The 18,776-nt window shown below is 38.5% G+C and overlaps 1 protein-coding gene across 3 annotated transcripts in view; it reads right to left on the reverse strand.

The window, feature by feature from the left end:
* The window catches only part of TBC1D4 (TBC1 domain family member 4), a 207,449-nt gene that overhangs the window by 53,747 nt on the left and 134,926 nt on the right, over positions 1-18,776 (reverse strand). For all 3 annotated transcript variants that reach the window (XM_017951315.3, XM_017951314.3, XM_031655903.1), the window contains exons 5-7: positions 11,923-12,055; positions 4,317-4,408; positions 3,947-4,057 (exon numbers count right to left, since the gene is read on the reverse strand). In XM_017951315.3, coding sequence (XP_017806804.2) covers positions 3,947-4,057; positions 4,317-4,408; positions 11,923-12,055 — 336 coding nt within the window. The remainder of the gene's footprint in view (positions 1-3,946; positions 4,058-4,316; positions 4,409-11,922; positions 12,056-18,776) is intronic.

Genomic DNA, 18,776 nt, shown 5'->3' on the forward strand with positions numbered 1-18,776 from the left:
ACCTTTCAAGCGAGAAACCTTATGATTTGCTTGGGGAGGGAATAGCAACACAAAGCACATGTAAGTATCAAATACGAAAGCAGGAAGATTGGCTGTGGGTCTAAACACGAAGAATAGAATACAGAGGATTCAGACAGGCAGGAAGAAAGGGATGCAGACTTCCCCAGAACTGGGGATAGTTGTTGGCAAAATCCTAAAAGGTGGATTGCTTAAGGGAGAGAAAGTCAGTGCATGTATTTAGTTAAAATATTACTTGCCATTACTTTTAATGGCAAAAACTGCAATTACGTCTGCACCCGCCTAATAGAAGGGAACAGTAAAAGGTAACATGAGAAAGTCAGGCTGGAAAACAAAAGCCTTGAATGTTCTTAAGTGCCAGATAAATAGGAAGAACTAGTAATCCAAATTTATAAGCCGAGGGAAATCCCTGTGAATGTAATGTTTTAGGGACAGTTATCTAAAAGGAGTGTTCAAAAACACACCTAAAAGACAGGAAAATCAGACTGAAAGATCAAATTGAACTCGAGGCTTCAGCACAGTCTATGTAGGAGGCAATAAGGGCCCACACTAGCACTGGCTCCATCAAATCAGTTAAGAAGTTACAGATGCAAGAAAGGCCCCACCAAGAAAGGAAAGGAGAAAAAACAATGGGTATAGATGTGGGCTGGACAGGGTTCAGGGTGTATAAAGCACTGGGATCACTCATTATTCTAAGGCTTCCAGATAAACAAATGTGACAAAATAGAAAAACTATATGGGCACTTAGCAAATATCTGACACACAGTAACTGCTCAGTAAATACCAGTTGAATAAATGGAAGGAAATGAAGGAAAGGAGAGCATGATGGAGGCAGAAACTTAGCTACGAGCAAGAAAACATTAACATGTTAAAATCTCCTCCTATACGATCATTTCTTTGTGATTTATCCATCACAAAAAAATGCACATTTCGTGTACATCCTCCTTTAACTTCAGGTCCACATCAAAGCTCATGTCTTCCATATTTATACTCAAATTCCTCAATAGGCACCAAATGTATCAACCTCCATACTTACCACCTCAAATTCCTCTATGGGCACCAAATTCATTTTTCTAATTGAATCTCAAACACATTTCCACTTTGAACTCTTATTTTTTATTCTCATCCACTGGCCCACTCTCGTCTGCTTTCTGTATTTCCAGGCTCCGTTTCATCAAATTTCCCCACATGGGAAACCATGACGTTGTTCACAGCAACTCCCTCTCCCTTCCTTTACAGATTCTTCCAGTCAGTCACTACGTCCTAAAGATTATGCCGCCTAAATAGCTCTTCACTCAGTTCCTTCCTCACTTCTCTAGGGCTCTAGCTTGGTCTCTCTCCTGAGTTAAATAAATGCTTCAAGACAGAATTATTCAAGCTATTTATGTACCAATGCTACCTCTAACTTGTGCATACATCATTATACCAATCACATCATAGTTTAATGTATTTGGTTTCATGTTGTTTTCTCCTCCTAAACAGTTAAGATGGCAGGACAGGGTCACCACTATTCATTACTGTTTCCTAGTACACAGTCTGTACTCGATAAAGATTTCTGCAATAATTAAATCACTTATCACATATTTTATTAAAACATTCTCCCAACTGGAGAATATGACTTAGTCCTAACCCCCTCACCCAGCAACCTCCCCAACAAATAAATCTACCATCAGAAGAACAGCAGAATTTTCTCTTTGTGGTGCAAATCTGATCTTCTCACTCCCTTACTTCAAATCCTTCCACGACAAAGTCAGGCCTGCCAGTAACTTAAGGCCCTTCCTCATCTCATTCTGCCTATCATCCCAGCCTTGTTTCCCCCACCAACCCCCAAGCATGACCTCAAAACTAGCACCTAATTCCAGTGCCTGCATAGAGTAAGTTTGGGCACACCACTACATAACTTTAGGCTCAACCTTCCTCCCACCCTTCCTCCCAGCCTCCCTCCCTCCCTCCCTTTCTTTTTTTTTGAGACAGAGTCTCACTGTCATCTGGGGAGTACAGTGGTGTGATCTCAGCTCACTGCAACCTCTGCCTCCCAGGTTCACGTGATTCTCCCGCCTCAGCCTCCTGAGTAGCTAGGATTACAGATGCCCACCACCACACTGGCTAATTTTTTTGTATTTTTAGTAGAGACGGGATTTCACTATATTGGCCAGACTCTCGAACTCCCGACCTCACGATCTGCCCGCCTCAGCCTCCTGAAGTGCTGGGATTACAGGCGTGAGCCACTGCACCCAGCCCAACAGTTCCTCAACTGTTCTGACAGCTAAGTTTATCTCTCCTAAAATTCCAGCTCCCCCAAATGTCCTTCCTCTTGAATCTCCTCTTCTCTTACTCTCCACTGCAGCTCCAAAGCAAAGACATAGCTACTTTTGTGCTCACTACAGATGCTTTTTTTTTTTGTCATTGAGTCGGAGTTCTTTCTTTACATATTCTGAATAGTAAACCCTCATTACATAAGTGGTTTGTAGGTATTTTCTCCCACTCTGTGAGGGTGTTTTTTCATACTCTTGACAATGTGCTTTAATATACACATGTTTTTAACTTTCCATGGTATATATGTATCACATTCTTTATCCAGCCTATCACTGATGGGCATTTAGGTTGATTCCATGTCTTTGCTATTGTGAATAATGCTGCTAAAATCTGCACAACAAACTCCCATGACAGTTGATACAGTAAAAGCATTTGACAAAGTCCAATACCCTCTCATGATAAAAATACTTGAACTAGGAATAGAAGAAAAATTCCTCACAGTGATAAAGGCCATATACAAAAAAAACTCACATCTAACATCATACTCAATGGCAAAAAATGAAGCTGGACCTCACCTTATACCCGATACAAAACTTAACTTAAAATTGATACAGATTCTTTTTTTAAGCCACTTATTGAATTTTTTCTATGTATCTATTGATCTGTTTGCATTCCCCTTTCAAATATTTGAGCTGTTCTCTGGAGGGCACATGATTCATTCATCAGTTTTTTTTGTCACCCTTTTCCATCACATAGTGTAACTCATAGAAAGTTCTCAAGAAATGCTTTTCTGTGACTAAATGAAGGACTGTGTATTAACGATATGTGATTTGTTCTGAATATAGTGAAATAAAGACACAACTTGAATTAGTGTTATCAAGACTAAATATTTCAATATCCCCTTTGATGTTACTGCTGGTAGTCCTGCTTCTTCTATATGCAGCAGAGGATAAATTCTAAACCACATGCACAAAAATACCAACCCTCAGTTTGCAGCTAGGGTACCATTTACACGATATTACCGGTGTTTCACCATTTGGGCTATCTCCACTTTTGATGAAATAAAATGATCATATGAATTGGAAATAAAATAATAGATTAATATAACTAAAAATAATGTACGTTCATTCTAAATCATGAACATGTACTATTAATGCTTTTTTAAAACCAAAACCCACAAATTCTTTTACATTTTAAGACCATCATTAGTTAGCTCAATGTGTCAGTGCCTGCTAAAATTCCCTAGAAAACGGCCGGGCACGGTGGCTCACGCCTGTAATCCCAGCACTTTGGGAGGCTGAGGCAGCAGATCACCTGAAGTCGGGAGTTCAAGAGCACGCTGACCAACATGGAGAAACCCTGTCTCTACCAAAAATACAAAATTAGCTGGGTGTGGTGGCGCATGCCTGTAATCCCAGCTACCCGGGAAGCTGAGGCAGGAGCATCACTGAGCCGAGATAGTGCCATTGCACTCCAGCCTGGGCAATAAGAGTGAAACTCTGTCTTTATAAAAAAAAAAAAAAGTCCTTATAAAACTACCAAAATGCTGCGGGGGCGTCACAGGAAACTCTGATAGGACTTTAGCCCTAAAGAACCTGACAGTACAAACGGAAGAATTAAGAAAATCCATAAACAACAACAAAAGTCGGCGGAGGAGGAAGTATCTTCTCACCGAAGGGCCTTCCCCAATGTGCACGTGCGTCTTCTGCTTGGCCTCACACATCTGCCTCAGGTGTAAGATCACAAGTTCATTTTCTTCCTGGTCACTGGCTGGCTTCATTTTCTGTTCAACGGACAAACCAAAAGAACACTATGGCAACACAGCTTCTCTCCTTTCATTCCGTCTGGCAGACAAACGTAAACAAAGCTAAGAGTTTTAACTTAGCTCAGAAGCAAGAATACAACGGCATTCTATACTACCCAATGGTACTCTAGGTCATGCATCTTTAACTCTAGGCAGCAGAATGAAAACAGGAATGCATAAAACAGGATTCAATTCTCATTCCTTATGTCTTATTTATGAGACCTACAAATAATGTTACCTGAACTCTTTCAAAGATGTCAGCTTGCTCATTATCTGTCAGTGATGAGAGATGCCTCTGTATTACCAGCTTGGCTCTTGGGGGGTAGAGACCTAAGGAAAATGATAAGGGAAGGTATTGAACAGAGATCCAGTAGCAGAGATTCAGGGGCAGATAATGCATTACACTTCACCTCTTCCCAAGCAGGCTCTGAACTTAAATCTTTTCAAGGAGACGTGTTCCTGCCTACAAGAAACCTTGGATCATTGAAATGATTGAAACTAGATGAAAAACCTCTCCACCAAAATCAACAGCCCCAGTAGTGATCTTGGCATTAAAATTACTAACAACAGGCCAGGTGCAGTGGCTCGCGCCTGTAATCCCAACACTTGGGGAGGTGGAAAAGAGTTTTCAGAAACCTTTCCTCTAGTTCTAATTCAGTACTGCAGTGGTTTAAAACAGGTCTGGTGACAGTGTGGCCACAGTATGGCAGCACTGTGTACATTCTGACAAGCATGAAGCAAATTCTAGTTCTTTTAAACCCCGTCTCTACTAAAAATACAAAAATTAGCCAGCCATGGTGGCAGGAGCCTGTAATCCCAGCTACTCAGGAGGCTGAGGCAGGAGACTCGCTTGAACCCGGGAGGTGGAGGTTGCAGTGAGCCAAGATCGAGCCACTGCACTCCAGCCTGGGCAACAAAGTGAAAATCCATCTCAAAAAAAAACAACAAAAATTACTAACAATGAATTTCTAAGCAATACTAAGCACAACCAGAAACCACTTTACACTAACAGCCACAATAGAAACTCACAGATGATTTAACATTAACCTAAGACCTCACATGGAAATAACAGCTAAAGACTAGCCTTGGCCAAAAATGTGAAGCTTACAACTTGACATTTAAAGAAGAAAGAACAAGTAATAATTTTAAAAGGCAAGACTACAGCTTAGCCAGAGATCTCTTCCCCGATGCAGCTCTTGTTCTGTGAGAATAAAGTTTTAAGGATAGCACTAGCATTTAGTGAACTTGCAATGTTATTATTTTATCAAGAAATGATTTACTTCTTTATATCATGATATTCATAAACCTATCCCATTCTTACACATAATTTATACTAAGTCCTTGGAAAATCTTTTTTCATGAAAAGATTGTTTTTAAATTTTTTTTAAAAAAGAAAATTTAATTCATATTGCAGTAATTCAACAGACCATCCATCTTTAAAGAACAGATTTCTCTTCCTTCATTTCTTCAAAAGAAGATTCAGAGAAAAAGAGATTTTCATGACAGTTAGGTTCCACTTAGAGTATTGCTACTATATTTTGATTATGAAGAGAATATCTGGGTATATATAATATTTAATAAACGTTATAGGTAGGCCAGCATTTTAAAATCATTACAAGGCTGCCTTTGCTATCTTTCTCAGTTTATAACTAAATACATTACATGACATTATGACTTAATTTGAATGTTTTCCATGTATTCTTTGTGTTTATTCACAAAGAATAAGACAAAGTAATTGGCCAAAAATACTTATAATTTGTTCTGCTAAGTTGCATCACAGAATTTAAAAATAATGTATTAGTCTGTAAGTACATTTTGTATTTTTCTCATTGTATTCATTTCTAAGAAAATATGAGGTGCCAGGCAACTGAAGTAAACTCATTTAATAGATTTGAGCTACTTTTTAAAATTAAATAACTAACAAGATCTCTACAGATAGTATACAGGAGGATCACCTGAAAATACACATTGTTTTAAAAGATCTAGAATTCACTTCACACTTGCCAGAATGCATACAGTACTGCCATCCTGCAGCCACACAGTCACCAGGCATGCTTTAAACCACTGTGCAGTACTGAATGAGAACTAGAGGAAAAGTTTCCAAAAACTCCGCTCCACATTTCTTTGTGCAATGTACAGCAAAATTCAGTGCATGTCTTGGTGATCACAGACAGAAAACTAAATTCATTTTGATGGTATGACGGCACTCACTATCACAGTTTTATTTTATTTTATTTTATTTTATTTATTTGAGTTGGATTTTCGCTCTTATTACCCAGGCTGGAGTGCAATGGCGCGATCTCAGCTCACCGCAACCTCCGCCTCCAGGTTCAAGTAATTCTCCTACCTCAGCCTCCTGAGTAGCTGGGATTACCGGTATGCATCAGCATGCCCAGCTACTTTTGTATTTTTAGTAAAGACGGTGTTTCCCCATGTTGGTCAGGCTGGTCTCCAACTCCCGACCTCAGGTGATCGGCCCGCCTCGGCCTCCCAAAGTGCTGGGATTAAAGGCATGAACCACAGGGCCCGGCTTTATTTTTTTATTTTATTTTATTTTATTTTACTTTATTTTATCTTATCTTATCTTATCTTATTTTTTGAGACAGAGTTTCACTCTTGTCACCCAGGCTGGAGTACAATGGCACGATCTCAGCTCACTGCAACCTCTGCCTCCTGGGTTCAAGTGATTCTCGTGCCTCAGCCTCCCAAGTAGCTGGGATTACAGGTGCCCACTACCATGCCCAGCTAATTTTTGTATTTTTAGTAGACACAGAGTTTCATCATTTTGGCCAGGCTGGGCCTGAACTCCTGACCTCAGGTCATCCACCTGCCTCGGCCTCCCAAAGTGCTGGGATTACAGGCATTAGCCACTGCACCCGGCCACTATCACAATTTATTATTTGCTGGGAAAGTCTCCTTCAGAGGCTTAGACAATATATTACAATGATTCACATGATTGTTTTTGTTTTGTTTCCTGTTGTTTATTACTCAAGTGACTTAACATGGAAGATAAAAGATTGAAAAGAGGAAAAGAAAAATGAAGGTAGTTATTTGAAGTATGTAACTAGGAAGTTTCTTTAGTCCTCTGTTTTAGTTAAAGAATTGGAATTGGCTGGAGTTTTACTTCTTCCAAACTATACATGCTCCCTCTTCCATGAATCTGATTGGCTGATTGGACTTCCTTTCTCTCAGCAGCTGGAATCACTGACTAGTGAATTACTGATATTGAAAGCATGTATATTATCCACTATGCATGTTAATGTAGGAAACCAACATTAGGATAATCGCTCTATCTCCATGATACTCAGCATCACTTTTCAGGTTCACATTCTGAGGTCTGGTCCTTGGGAAATAGTGTTCCCCTTCGATGCCACCCCCTCAATTCACTTTGGTCCACAGAGATGGCTGACTCTGTTCCTCCTGGGATAAACAGTAAGAGTGAACACAAGGACAGACAATGAAGGCTCACATACACATACTTATCTACTCTATTTTTATCTTATTTTTGTCATTAAAAATAGAACTCAATGCAGCCAAATGTATTGACCAGAATACTCCAATTCTGAATGAGCGAAATAAAATACTATTATATGGTACTTTAAAATATCTTTCTCACTAACGATACTTTCATTAATTTGTTTATCTAAATGTGATCCTTCTTCAAGCTCTGTACTTTGTACCTAAGCATAAAACAAACTTAGAATTCACAGTTTGTGAATTCTAAGTAACCCTTAGTAACTCTTCGGAAAATGCACAGATACCAGGGCTTCCAGGCCCTGAGGGTCCCTGCCTTTGGATACTCTCTTAGACAGAAGGTATCAAGGTGCTTTGGAAACCAATTGTGCAAGTCCAAATCCTGGCTCTGCCCCTTCCAAGCAACGTGAATACAGCAGTTACTACCCCACTACAGGTCTCAGTGTCTCAGCTGCTTCCTGTGTAAATGAGATTCCATTTTTTCATAGGGATGGAATGGGCTAATACATGCGAAACACAATAGTGCCTCGCACATGGAGAGGCCTACAGAGGATCTGCCTTACTGTGACTACTTTTGTCCTTACTCTTAACATCAGAGTACTGTGCTGTCTTACTGCTATCTTTCCCCAACATAAAAAGCAGGAAGGAACAAATCCTATCAGACAGTGTGATCGAAGACCTTAGGAAAACAACCCCGAGTGACTCACAAGTCCTTCTTTTCACTCCCTTCAGATACATGCATGCCCTGCAGTGCATAAAGCTCAAGTATCAGAGTCCCTTCGAGATTTTGGGAAGGGCCCTAATAATTCTGAATTCATAATTGTTTATTATTTTTCTTTTTTCTTTAAAAAGGTATCTAAAACTGGCCGGGCACGGTGGCTCACGCCTATAATCCTAGCACTTTGGGAGGCCAAGGCAGGCAGACTGCCTGAGCTCAGGAGTTTGAGACCAGCCTGGGCAACATGGTGAAACCCCATCTCTATGAAAATACAAAAAAAAAGATATCTAAAACTATAAAAACATCAGGCTCCAGAAAATGAAGATCCAGCTATATATCTACACAGAGTCCTTTGTGTAAGTGATAGCTCCCCTATAGGTTTAGAGCCAGCTTCTGACAAAGACTGACTACTTTTATGAGAACTTAAAACTTCTGTTTTGTAATAGAAAATATATTTTAAAACACACCTAGAGTCTGTTTAAATAATTTTAAAAACAGAAATATAAAGTTGTTTCTTTACTCCTGTGTTTATAACTTTGCCTATATAGAACTAATTTATTTTACAGTGTATGGTTTGAAAAATACAATTTAGGAAGGAAAATATTACTTATAAACAATGGGGTAAGGAATATTTGGAAACTCTCTGCAACTCTTCTGTAAATCTAAAAGTAGATCAAAATTTTGTGTTTTTTCATATACTAAGTTCTGGGATACATGTGCAGAATATGCAGGCTTGTTACAAAGGTATACATCGTGCCATGGTGGTTTGCTGCACCCATCAACCCGTCATCTACATTAGGTATTTCTCCTAATGCTCTCCCTCCCCTAGACCCCCACTCCTCGACAGGCCCCGGCATGTGATGTTCCCCTCCCTGTGTCTGTGTGTTCTCAATGTTCAGTTCCCACTTATGAGTGAGAACATGCAGTGTTTGGTTTTCTGTTCCTGTGTTAGTTTGCTGAGAATGATGGTTTCCAGCCTCATCCATGTCCCTGCAAAGGACACGAACTCATCCTTTTTTATGGCTGCATAGTATTCCATGGTGTATATGTGCTGTTTTTGCTTTATCTGGTCTATCATTGATGGACATTTGGGTTGGTTCCAAGTCTTTGCTAGTGTGGATAGTGCTGCAACAAACATACGTGTGCATGTGTTTTTAGAACAGAATGATTTATAATCCTTTGGGTATATACCCAGTAATGGGATTGCTGGGTCAAATGGTATTTCTGGCTCTAGATCCTTGAGGAATTGCCATACTGTCTTCCTGAAAGTGACAGAGTGTAGATCAAAGTTTTTGAAAAAAAATTTACGGCATTATACTATGTTTTTTTCCATATATACAAATATATGCTGTATATGTTGTTAAGCAAATTATTTTTTCACTCAATAATACAATTTTAAGATGCATACATGTTGACATATAGTTCCAATTCATTCCTATTAATTGCTTCATTATGTGAATATACTACTAATTATCCCATTGATCGACATCTAGATCATTTCCAATTTTCCATCATTTACAAATAACAAAACCTTTTAAATGTCACCTTCTGTACTTTTATATAAGAGTTTTTCTTATGAAGACATGGAACTTCTAGATAACAGAGTTATGTGCAATGTTAGGTTAATGAGTTTATATTAACTGTCCCCCCAAAATGGCTGTAGCAATCTCCACTCCCATCAGTATTACACAAACATATTACACAACTATACAATTTCTCCAACAGTTAACCTGATGAGTATCTTATTGTTTCCATTTTCATTTCTCTGACATCCAGTAAGGTTCAGCATCCTTACATTTCCATTCTTGGAACTTTTCATTTCCTTTTCTGAGAAGTATTTTTCAGTATGACTTATACAATTTCCTACTGTGTGGTTTAATCTTTTTCTTATAGGTTAAAGTTCTTACAAATTCTGGATTCCAATCTGCTATCTCCTTGTTTGTTACTGGTCATATAACTCCTAAACATTTACTGTTATGTAAACACTTTAAATTTTCATAAAGTCAAATATGTCAGTGTCTTCTTCTGATTGTTCTTGAATTTCTGTGTCTTAATAAATCTCCCTTCAAGAAATAAGAATAATCTTCTTGTTTTCTTTTAATAGTTTTAATATTTTGTTTGTTTACACTGAGGACTTTGATCTGTCTAGCATGTATTACTAAGCAGGATGAATATAAGCAATCTTTGCCCTTTTGGATGGCAAATTGATCCAACACCATCTCCTGAGTAACTGGTACCCCCCGACACACAGATTTACATGCTTCCTTTACCACACAGCTAAGAATGTTCCATTTTTGTAAATGCTTTATGTGTTTGAAAATAATGTACATTCTGCAAAATTATAATTCTAATTGTTTAAGCCTATTACATTGAAACAGTCTTTGGCTGGGCACAGTGGCTCATGCTTGTAATCCCAGCACTTTGGGAGGCCAAGGCGGGAGGATTGCTTGAGACCAAGAATTTGATACCAGGCTGGGCAACATAGTGAGACCCCATCTCTACAAAAAATTTTTTTAAAAATTAGCCGGGTGTGGTGGCACACATCTGTAGTCCCAATTACTTGGAATGCTGAAGCAGGAGGATTGCTTGAAGCTGGTAGGTAGAGGCTGCAGTGAGTTGTAATCACATCACTGTACTCCAGCCTGGGCAAGAGAGCAAGGCTGTGCCTCAAAACAACCAACCAATCAACCAAAAAAAAAAAAAAATCTGTGTTTGATCATACAGTTGTGTAAATATTCAATGAATACTGTTACTCATCATTCATTCTGCCCTGTGCCTATGATTCTGCCGCCTACTGAACAGAAATCATGATGTGCATTTACAGTGTCTAGACCAACCTCTGCTATGTTTATTAATAATTTGCACTCTTCCCATGTATTATAACACCTGTCATAATGAATTGCATTTATTTGCTAATATACCTGTCTCCCACTCTAGACTGTAAGCTTCTTGGGATTAGTCCATGTCTCAATCATTTCTGTATCCCCCAGTGCCTAGCACATTGCCTGGTCCAGAGTAGACATTTCACTAGTGTTTATTAAATTGTGTTTTTTGTCTTGTATAGTAGTTTTCAAGCTTTTTCATGTTGTTGTTAGTAAGAGATAATGAAATGAGGTTGAGTCATAGGATCATCTCTTTCTCATGCCCTTCACTCCTCCTCAGAACATATTTTTTTAAAAACTGCTTTATATTATCAACTCTATTATCTCTGTCATTGACAAATGTCCTTCAAAAGCCAAGCAGGCTTCATTAAAGTTCTACATTTTTAGAACAGGAACTCATCATCAAATAAGGGAGAAAAAGGGAAATATTAAATAATCACTTGACAGTCTGTGATGGTTTTGTCTCTCTTCATTCATTCAGCAAATATTTGGTCAGTTCCCACCATGTACTTAGCAGTCTTAAAAACTGTGGGAAATACAAATACCTTCTTGAGTTTGCCTTTAGAAATGAGAGAGAGAGACAGAGAGAGAGAGTGTGTGAAGCACCTAGCAGAGATTGACAGCACACTCATTTGAGTGAACATGAGAAATGATTCTTTGGGTCCTTGTTTCATATTGAAACAAAGAACTATTCAATGACAACAGGGACTTTCTCATTTCCCAAGTGCCAAAGCAAACTTCTCTTTTGCCAAGGCCACATAAAACTGTACCTTCAATCCTTTCACAGAGCTTATGCAAAGAGTGCATCGGGCAGGCCTCGCACAGTTTAATCTGCGTCTTGGCACTCTGCAGGGCAGCCGCCGTACTGAAGGCCTGTTTCAGAGTCAGCATTACCTCATCAACCTACAGGAAGAAACAAAACTCAGGTCTACAAAAGTTGGCTTGCATGGCAACATTCAAAATTCAACAGCAATGTGAGCCTGTGTTGATGCTGACGAAATAAAAAATAATAGAATTTTGATGACTAGTGAGCTAGCCGAGAGAAAATACTAAGTCTTGGAGTTAGACGTTTCATACATATAATTGAAAGCTGGATGAAGTAAGATTATTTCAATGTGTGTAATATAATACTGCTCTGTTAATTTAAATTTAATGCTATTTTCAAATCGCATTGAGGGCTATGCCATCAGAGAGTTTAGTTGGCTAATCCTTCTGTTTAATTATGCGGCTTATCAGATAAAGATCCTTTTGGAAGTTTTATCTGCCACTTATATGAAACAACAAAATAGGTCCAACACTCACTTTGTTAATAGGTATCCTATGCACTTTACTATTCTGGATTACTTTTAGTGTAAAAGTAAACAAAAAGTGTTAAGTACAATTCTGGATAAAAATGAGTTCCATTTAAACAAGGGTGGGGAAAGTCTGTGAACAATGCTGGCTTATCCCTGTAACTTCTGATTTATTATCATTCCACTTCTGATTTGTGACACTAAGAAGGTCTTACATAGAGGCATCTAACGGCTGAGTCTCACCATTAGACTGGCAGCTTGCAAATGACCAGCTAACTTCTTTTTTGTTCATCCATGACCCAGTCAAAAAGCTTTAATTTAGCCTTTTTACTTCCTGGATGCTTCATTGAAACCAATTACCAGCTTATCCCCATGCATTGTTAAACCAATTTTCAGTTGTATCTCCTTTTCTGTAAACAATCACAAATGTAAGGTGTCATTTTCCTACACTCTGTAGGTCTTAGATCAAATTATGAAACCTGCATGACAGAGCCATTGAGCACTAAGGGCCTCATCCGAACTAGCTTTGATATTCAAAACCGTTTACCATGCTTGGTAAGCACATTTTTACATTCTCTTTCCCCTTCCCCATGGCCTGATTTAAGAATAAATTATTATTTAAAGAATGTAATCTATTTCTACATTTGAGTATATGAGGAAACTGAAACAAACAGAGACTATTCTTCTACTATTTCTGAAAGAAGAGATCAAACACTGAGCAGTCAGTCATTATTCAATTATGTTTTATTATATCACCAACCTTAAGGCTTATGAATTTCTTATCATTCCATTAATAAAAGTAATTTTTCATAAAATGTTATTTTATACTATAAGCAAAAAGTAATAATTTCTAATTCTTCAAAATAAAAGGACTACATCTTTAATGACTTTGCATTTTTATTTCATTTGCCTTGTTATGCATTCAAAAGCTATTTGTGCAGATGTTCATTCATTTCTATTTTCTTGTTTCTCATTTATTTTAAACACTGAAGGGGTTAGCAATCTACTAGTAATATAAATAGCTTCCATATAAATTATTTGTCATTTAATAATACCGCCTTGTAAAAGGTATCTAGTAGAAATATTGAACTTTTGATGTTTTCGCTATTTCTGGGTGAAACAAGAGGTCATGGTGTCTGAAATGTGGCTACCAACTTCTCTTGTACACAAATATTACTAAAAACTTATCTGACTTCTAAAATTATAAATACTTTATTTTCTAAAATCTATCACTTTTCGCAAATGACCTATAAGTTTTTTATTATTATTAATATTCTTTAAGTTCTAGGGTACATGTGTACAATGTACAGGTTTGTTACATATGTATACATGTACTATGTTGGTGTGCTGCACCCATTAACTCGTCATTTACATTAGGTATATCTCCTAATGCTATCCCTCCCCCCTCCCCCTTCCTGGTGTCTGATGGTGTATGATGTTCCCCTTCCTGTGTCCAAGGGTTCTCATTGTTCAATTCCCACCTATAAGTGAGAACAGGCAGTGTTTGGTTTTTTTGTCCTTGCAATAGTTTGCTGAGAATGATGGTTTCCAGCTGCATCCATGTCCCTAACAAAGGACATGAACTCGTCCTTTTTCATGGCTGCATAGTATTCCATGGTGTATATGTGCCACATTTTCTTAATCCAGTCTATCATTGATGGACATCTGGGTTGGTTCCAAGTCTTTGCTATTGTGAATAGTGCCGCAAGAAACATACGTGTGCATGTGTCTTTATAGCAGCATGATTTATAATCCTTTGGGTATATACCCAGTAATGGGATGGCTGGGTCAAATGGTATTTCTAGTTCTAGATCCTTGAGGAATCGCCACACTGTCTTCCACAATGGTTGAACTAGTTTACAGTCCCACCAACAGTGTAAAAGCGTTCCTATTTCTCCACATCCTCTCCAGCACCTGTTGCTTCCTGACTTTTTAATGATCGCCATTCTAATTGGTGTGAGATGGTATCTCATCGTCGTTTTGATTTGCATTTCTCTGATGGCCAGTGATCATGAGCATTTTTTCATGTGTCTGTTGGCTGCATAAATGTCTTCTTTTGAGAAGTGTCTGTTTATATCCTTTGCCCACTTTTTGAAGGGGTTATTTTTTTCTTGTAAATTTGTTTGAGTTCTTTATAGATTTTGGATATTAGCCGTTCGTCAGATGAGTAGATTGCAAAATTTTTTTCCCATTCTGTAGGCTGCCTGTTCACTCTGATGGTAGTTTCTTTTGCTGTGCAGAAGCTCTTTAGTTTAATTAGATCCCATTTGTCAATTCTGGCTTTTGTTGCCATTGCTTTTGGTGTTTTAGACATGAAGTCCTTGACAATGCCTATGTCCTGAATGGTACTGCCAAGGTTTTCTTCTAGGGTTTTCATGGTTTTAGGTCTAACATTTAAGTCTTTAATCCATCTTGAATTAATTTTTGTATATGGCATAAGGAAGGGATCCAGTTTCAGCTTTCTACATATGGCTAGCCAGTTTTCCTAGCACCATTTATTAAATAGGGAATCCTTTCCCCATTTCTTGTTTCTGTCAGGTTTGTCAAAGATCAGATGGTTGTAGATGTGTGGTATTATTTCTGAGGGCTCTGTTCTGTTCCATCGGTCTATATCTCTGTATTGGTAGCAGCACCATGCTGTTTTGGTTACTGTAGCTTTGTAGTATAGTTTGAAGTCAGGTAGCGTGATGCCTCCAGCTTTGTTCTTTTGACTTAGGATGACTCCGCAATGTGGGCTCTTTTTTGGTTCCGTATGAACTTTAAAGTAGTTTTTTTCCAATTCTGTGACGAAAGTCATAGGTAGCTTCATGGGGATGGCACTGAATCTATAAATTACCTTGGGCAGTATGGCCATTTTCACAATATTGATTCTTCTATCCACGAGCATGGAATGTTCTTCCATTTGTGTCCTCTTTTATTTTTTTGAGCCGTGGTTTGTAGTTCTCCTTGAAGAGGTCCTTCACATCCCTTGTAAGTTGGATTCCTAAGTATTTTATTCTCTTCGAAGCAATGGTGAATGGGAGTTCACTCATTATTTGGCTCTCTGCTTGTCTGTTATTGGTGTATAAGAATGCTTGTGATTTTTGCACATTGATTTTGTATTCTGAGACTTTGCTGAAGTTGCTTATCAGCTTAAGGAGATTTTGGACTGAGATGATGGGGTTTTCTAAACATACAATCATGTCATCTGCAAAGAGGGACAATTTGACTTCCTCTTTTCCTAATTGAATACCCTTTATTTCTTTCTCCTGCCTGATTGCCCTGGCCAGAACCTGCAACACTATGTTGAATAGGAGTGGTGAGAGAGGGCATCCCTGTCTTGTGCCAGTTTTCAAGGGGAATGCTTCCAGTTTTTGCCCATTGAGTATGATATTGGCTGTGGGTCTGTCATAAATAGCTCTTATTATTTTGAGATACGTCTCATCAATACCGAATTTATTGAGAGTTTTTAGCATGAAGGGCTGTTGAATTTTGTCAAAGGTATTTTCTGCATCTATTGAGATAATCATGTGGTTTTTGTCTTTGGTTCTGTTTATATGCTGGATTATGTTTATTGATTTGCGTATGTTGAACCAGCTTTGCATCCCAGGGATGAAGCCCACTTGACCATGGTGGATAAGCTTTTTGACATGCTGCTGGTTTCGGTTTGCCAGTATTTTATTGAGGATTTTTGTATCAATGTTCATCAGGGATATTGGGCTAAAATTCTCTTTTTTTGTTGTGTCTCTGCCAGGTTTTGGTATCAGGATGATGTTGGCCTCATAAAATGAGTTAGGGAGGATTCTTTCTCTTTGTATTGATTGGAATAGTTTCAGAAGGAATGGTACCAGCTCCTCCTTGTACCTCTGGTAGAATTTGGCTGTGAATCCATCTGGTCCTGGACTTTTTTTGGTTGGTAAGCTATTAATTATTGCCTCAATTTCAGAACTTGTTATTGGTCTATCCAGAGATTCAACTTCTTCCTGGTTTAGTCTTGGGAGGGTGTATGTGTCCAAGAATTTATCCATTTCTTCTATATTTTCTTTTTTTTTTTTTTTTTTTTGAGACAGAGTCTCGCTTAGTTGCCCAGGCTGGAGTGCAGTGGCGCGATCTCGGCTCACTGCAAGCTCCGCCTCCCAGGTTCACGCCATTCTCCTGCCTCAGCCTCCCGAGTAGCTGGGACTACAGGCGCCCGCCGCCTCGCCCGGCTAATTTTTTTGCATTTTTAGTAGAGACGGAGTTTCACCGTGTTAGCCAGGATGGTCTCGATCTCCTGACCTCGGGATCCGCCCGCCTCGGCCTCCCAAAGTGCTGGGATTACAGGCGTGAGCCACCGCGCCCGGCCTCTTCTATATTTTCTAATTTATTTGCGTAGAGATGTTTACAGTATTCTCTGATGGTAGTTTGTATTTCTGTGGGATTGGTGGTGATATCCCCTTTACATTTTTTATTGCGTCTATTTGATTCTTCTCTCTTTTCTTCTTTATTAGTGTTGCTAGTGGTCTATCAATTTTGTTGATCTTTTCAAAAAAACAGCTCCTGGATTCATTGATTTTTTTTGAAGAGTCTTTTGTGTCTCTATCTCCTTCACTTCTGCTCTGATCTTAGTTATTTCTTGCCTTCTGCTAGCTTTTGAATGTGTTTGCTCTTGTTTCTCTAGTTCTTTTAATTGTGATGTTAGGGTGTCAATTTTAGATCTTTCCTGCTTTCTCCCGTGGGCATTTAGTGCTATAAATTTCCCTCTACACACTGCTTTAAATGTGTCCCAGAGATTCTGGTATGATGTGTCTTTGTTCTCACTAGTTTCAAAGAACATCTTTATTTTTGCCTTCATTTTGTTATGTACCCAGTAGTCATTCAGGAGCAGGTTGTTCAGTTTCCATGTACTTGAGCGGTTTTGAGTGAGTTTCTTAATCCTAAGTTCTAGTTTGATTGCACTGTGGTCTGAGAGACAGTTTGTTATAATTTCTGTTCTTTTATATTTGCTGAGAGTGCTTTACTTCCAACTATGTGGTCAGTTTTGGAATAAGTGCGATGTGGTGCTGAGAAGAATGTATATTCTGTTGATTTGGGGTGGAGAGTTCTGTAGATGTCTTTTGGTTATACTTTCCCTGAATATTTTGGTCTGCATCTGTGGAGTTTACATTTTCTTCATTTGTAAGTAGCAGTTCACCTGTACTTTTTTCACACTCTTCAAATCCTGTTTTAGAGAAAGCACTTTTGAAGAAATAATATGTTCTACAAATCTCAAGGGTTGGTTAAACAAGATTAAGCTGCCTGCTACAATGAACGAACGAACGAACGAACGAAAGAAAAAGAAAGAAAAAGGAAGGAAGGAAGGAAGGAAGGAGGGAAGGAAGGAAGGAAGGAAAGAAAGAGGGAGAAGGAAAGAAGGGAGAAGGTTGGGAGAGACAAAGGCAGGAGAAAAGGAAGAACTGATCATCTAAACTTCCAACATAGCCCTCTAGGGCCCGTAAGAACACTACCCTGTTTACAAATTCATAGCAATTATTACAAAGAAGCAAAAGAAAATGCTAATTGTGTATTCTTGGTACTCAGAGAAGGTAAATGAGCATGCGTGGTGTTGCAATACATTGTCTTACACGAGCCACATCACTCCTAACACTGCTTAGACTGATAATATTTACTTGCTTTGTTTTGGTCTATGTATCAGCTCCTTAAGCAATTCTCTATTATGAAGGAAATTTATGTTTAATTTTCTTGAGACTTGCAGTTCTGATGCCTCACTATTCAGTTAAGATGCTTACTGATAAAATTAAACATGGTTTGAAAGATCCTAGCATAGGCCTGTTCTTAAGAATAATTATGCCAAACCTCAGATTCTGACACAGCTTCAAGCAGTAGGAAGGCATTCACAGCCAGTCAAGTCTGTTGCCTTAGTCACAGATCACGCTAGGTGGAAAAATACAGCAAGTGCCCAGACTTTCTATTGTGATTCCCTGTTTCCAAAACTCATTCTACATGCATGAGGGCAAAAATGAAAACATTGAAAACTAAAAACAAAACAAAACCTGTAAAAAAGATTAGAAGTAACAAAGTTTTACGTCATTTTCCTTTTAGTGCAAGTTCTCCAGAGATCACAGATTAACCAGCACCTAGAAAATGATTGTCTGAAGTTAAGAGTAATGCAGTCATTCAATCACTCAAAGTACAAAAGTACCAAGCACCTGCTATCCTAGAACCTCCATGACACAACACGTAAAAGAGATAGTCTGAAATCTGTGAAACTCACAATCTAGTAGGGTAGGTAGTTATGCAACAGATAAGTGAGTGTGGGGACTGGCAAGAATTGTTGGAGACCTAGGAATAAAGTATAGTAAGAGAACTAACAA

This window comes from Papio anubis, chromosome 15 (assembly GCF_008728515.1).
Source record: "Papio anubis isolate 15944 chromosome 15, Panubis1.0, whole genome shotgun sequence".
In the NCBI taxonomy this organism is placed as follows: Eukaryota; Metazoa; Chordata; class Mammalia; order Primates; family Cercopithecidae; genus Papio; species Papio anubis.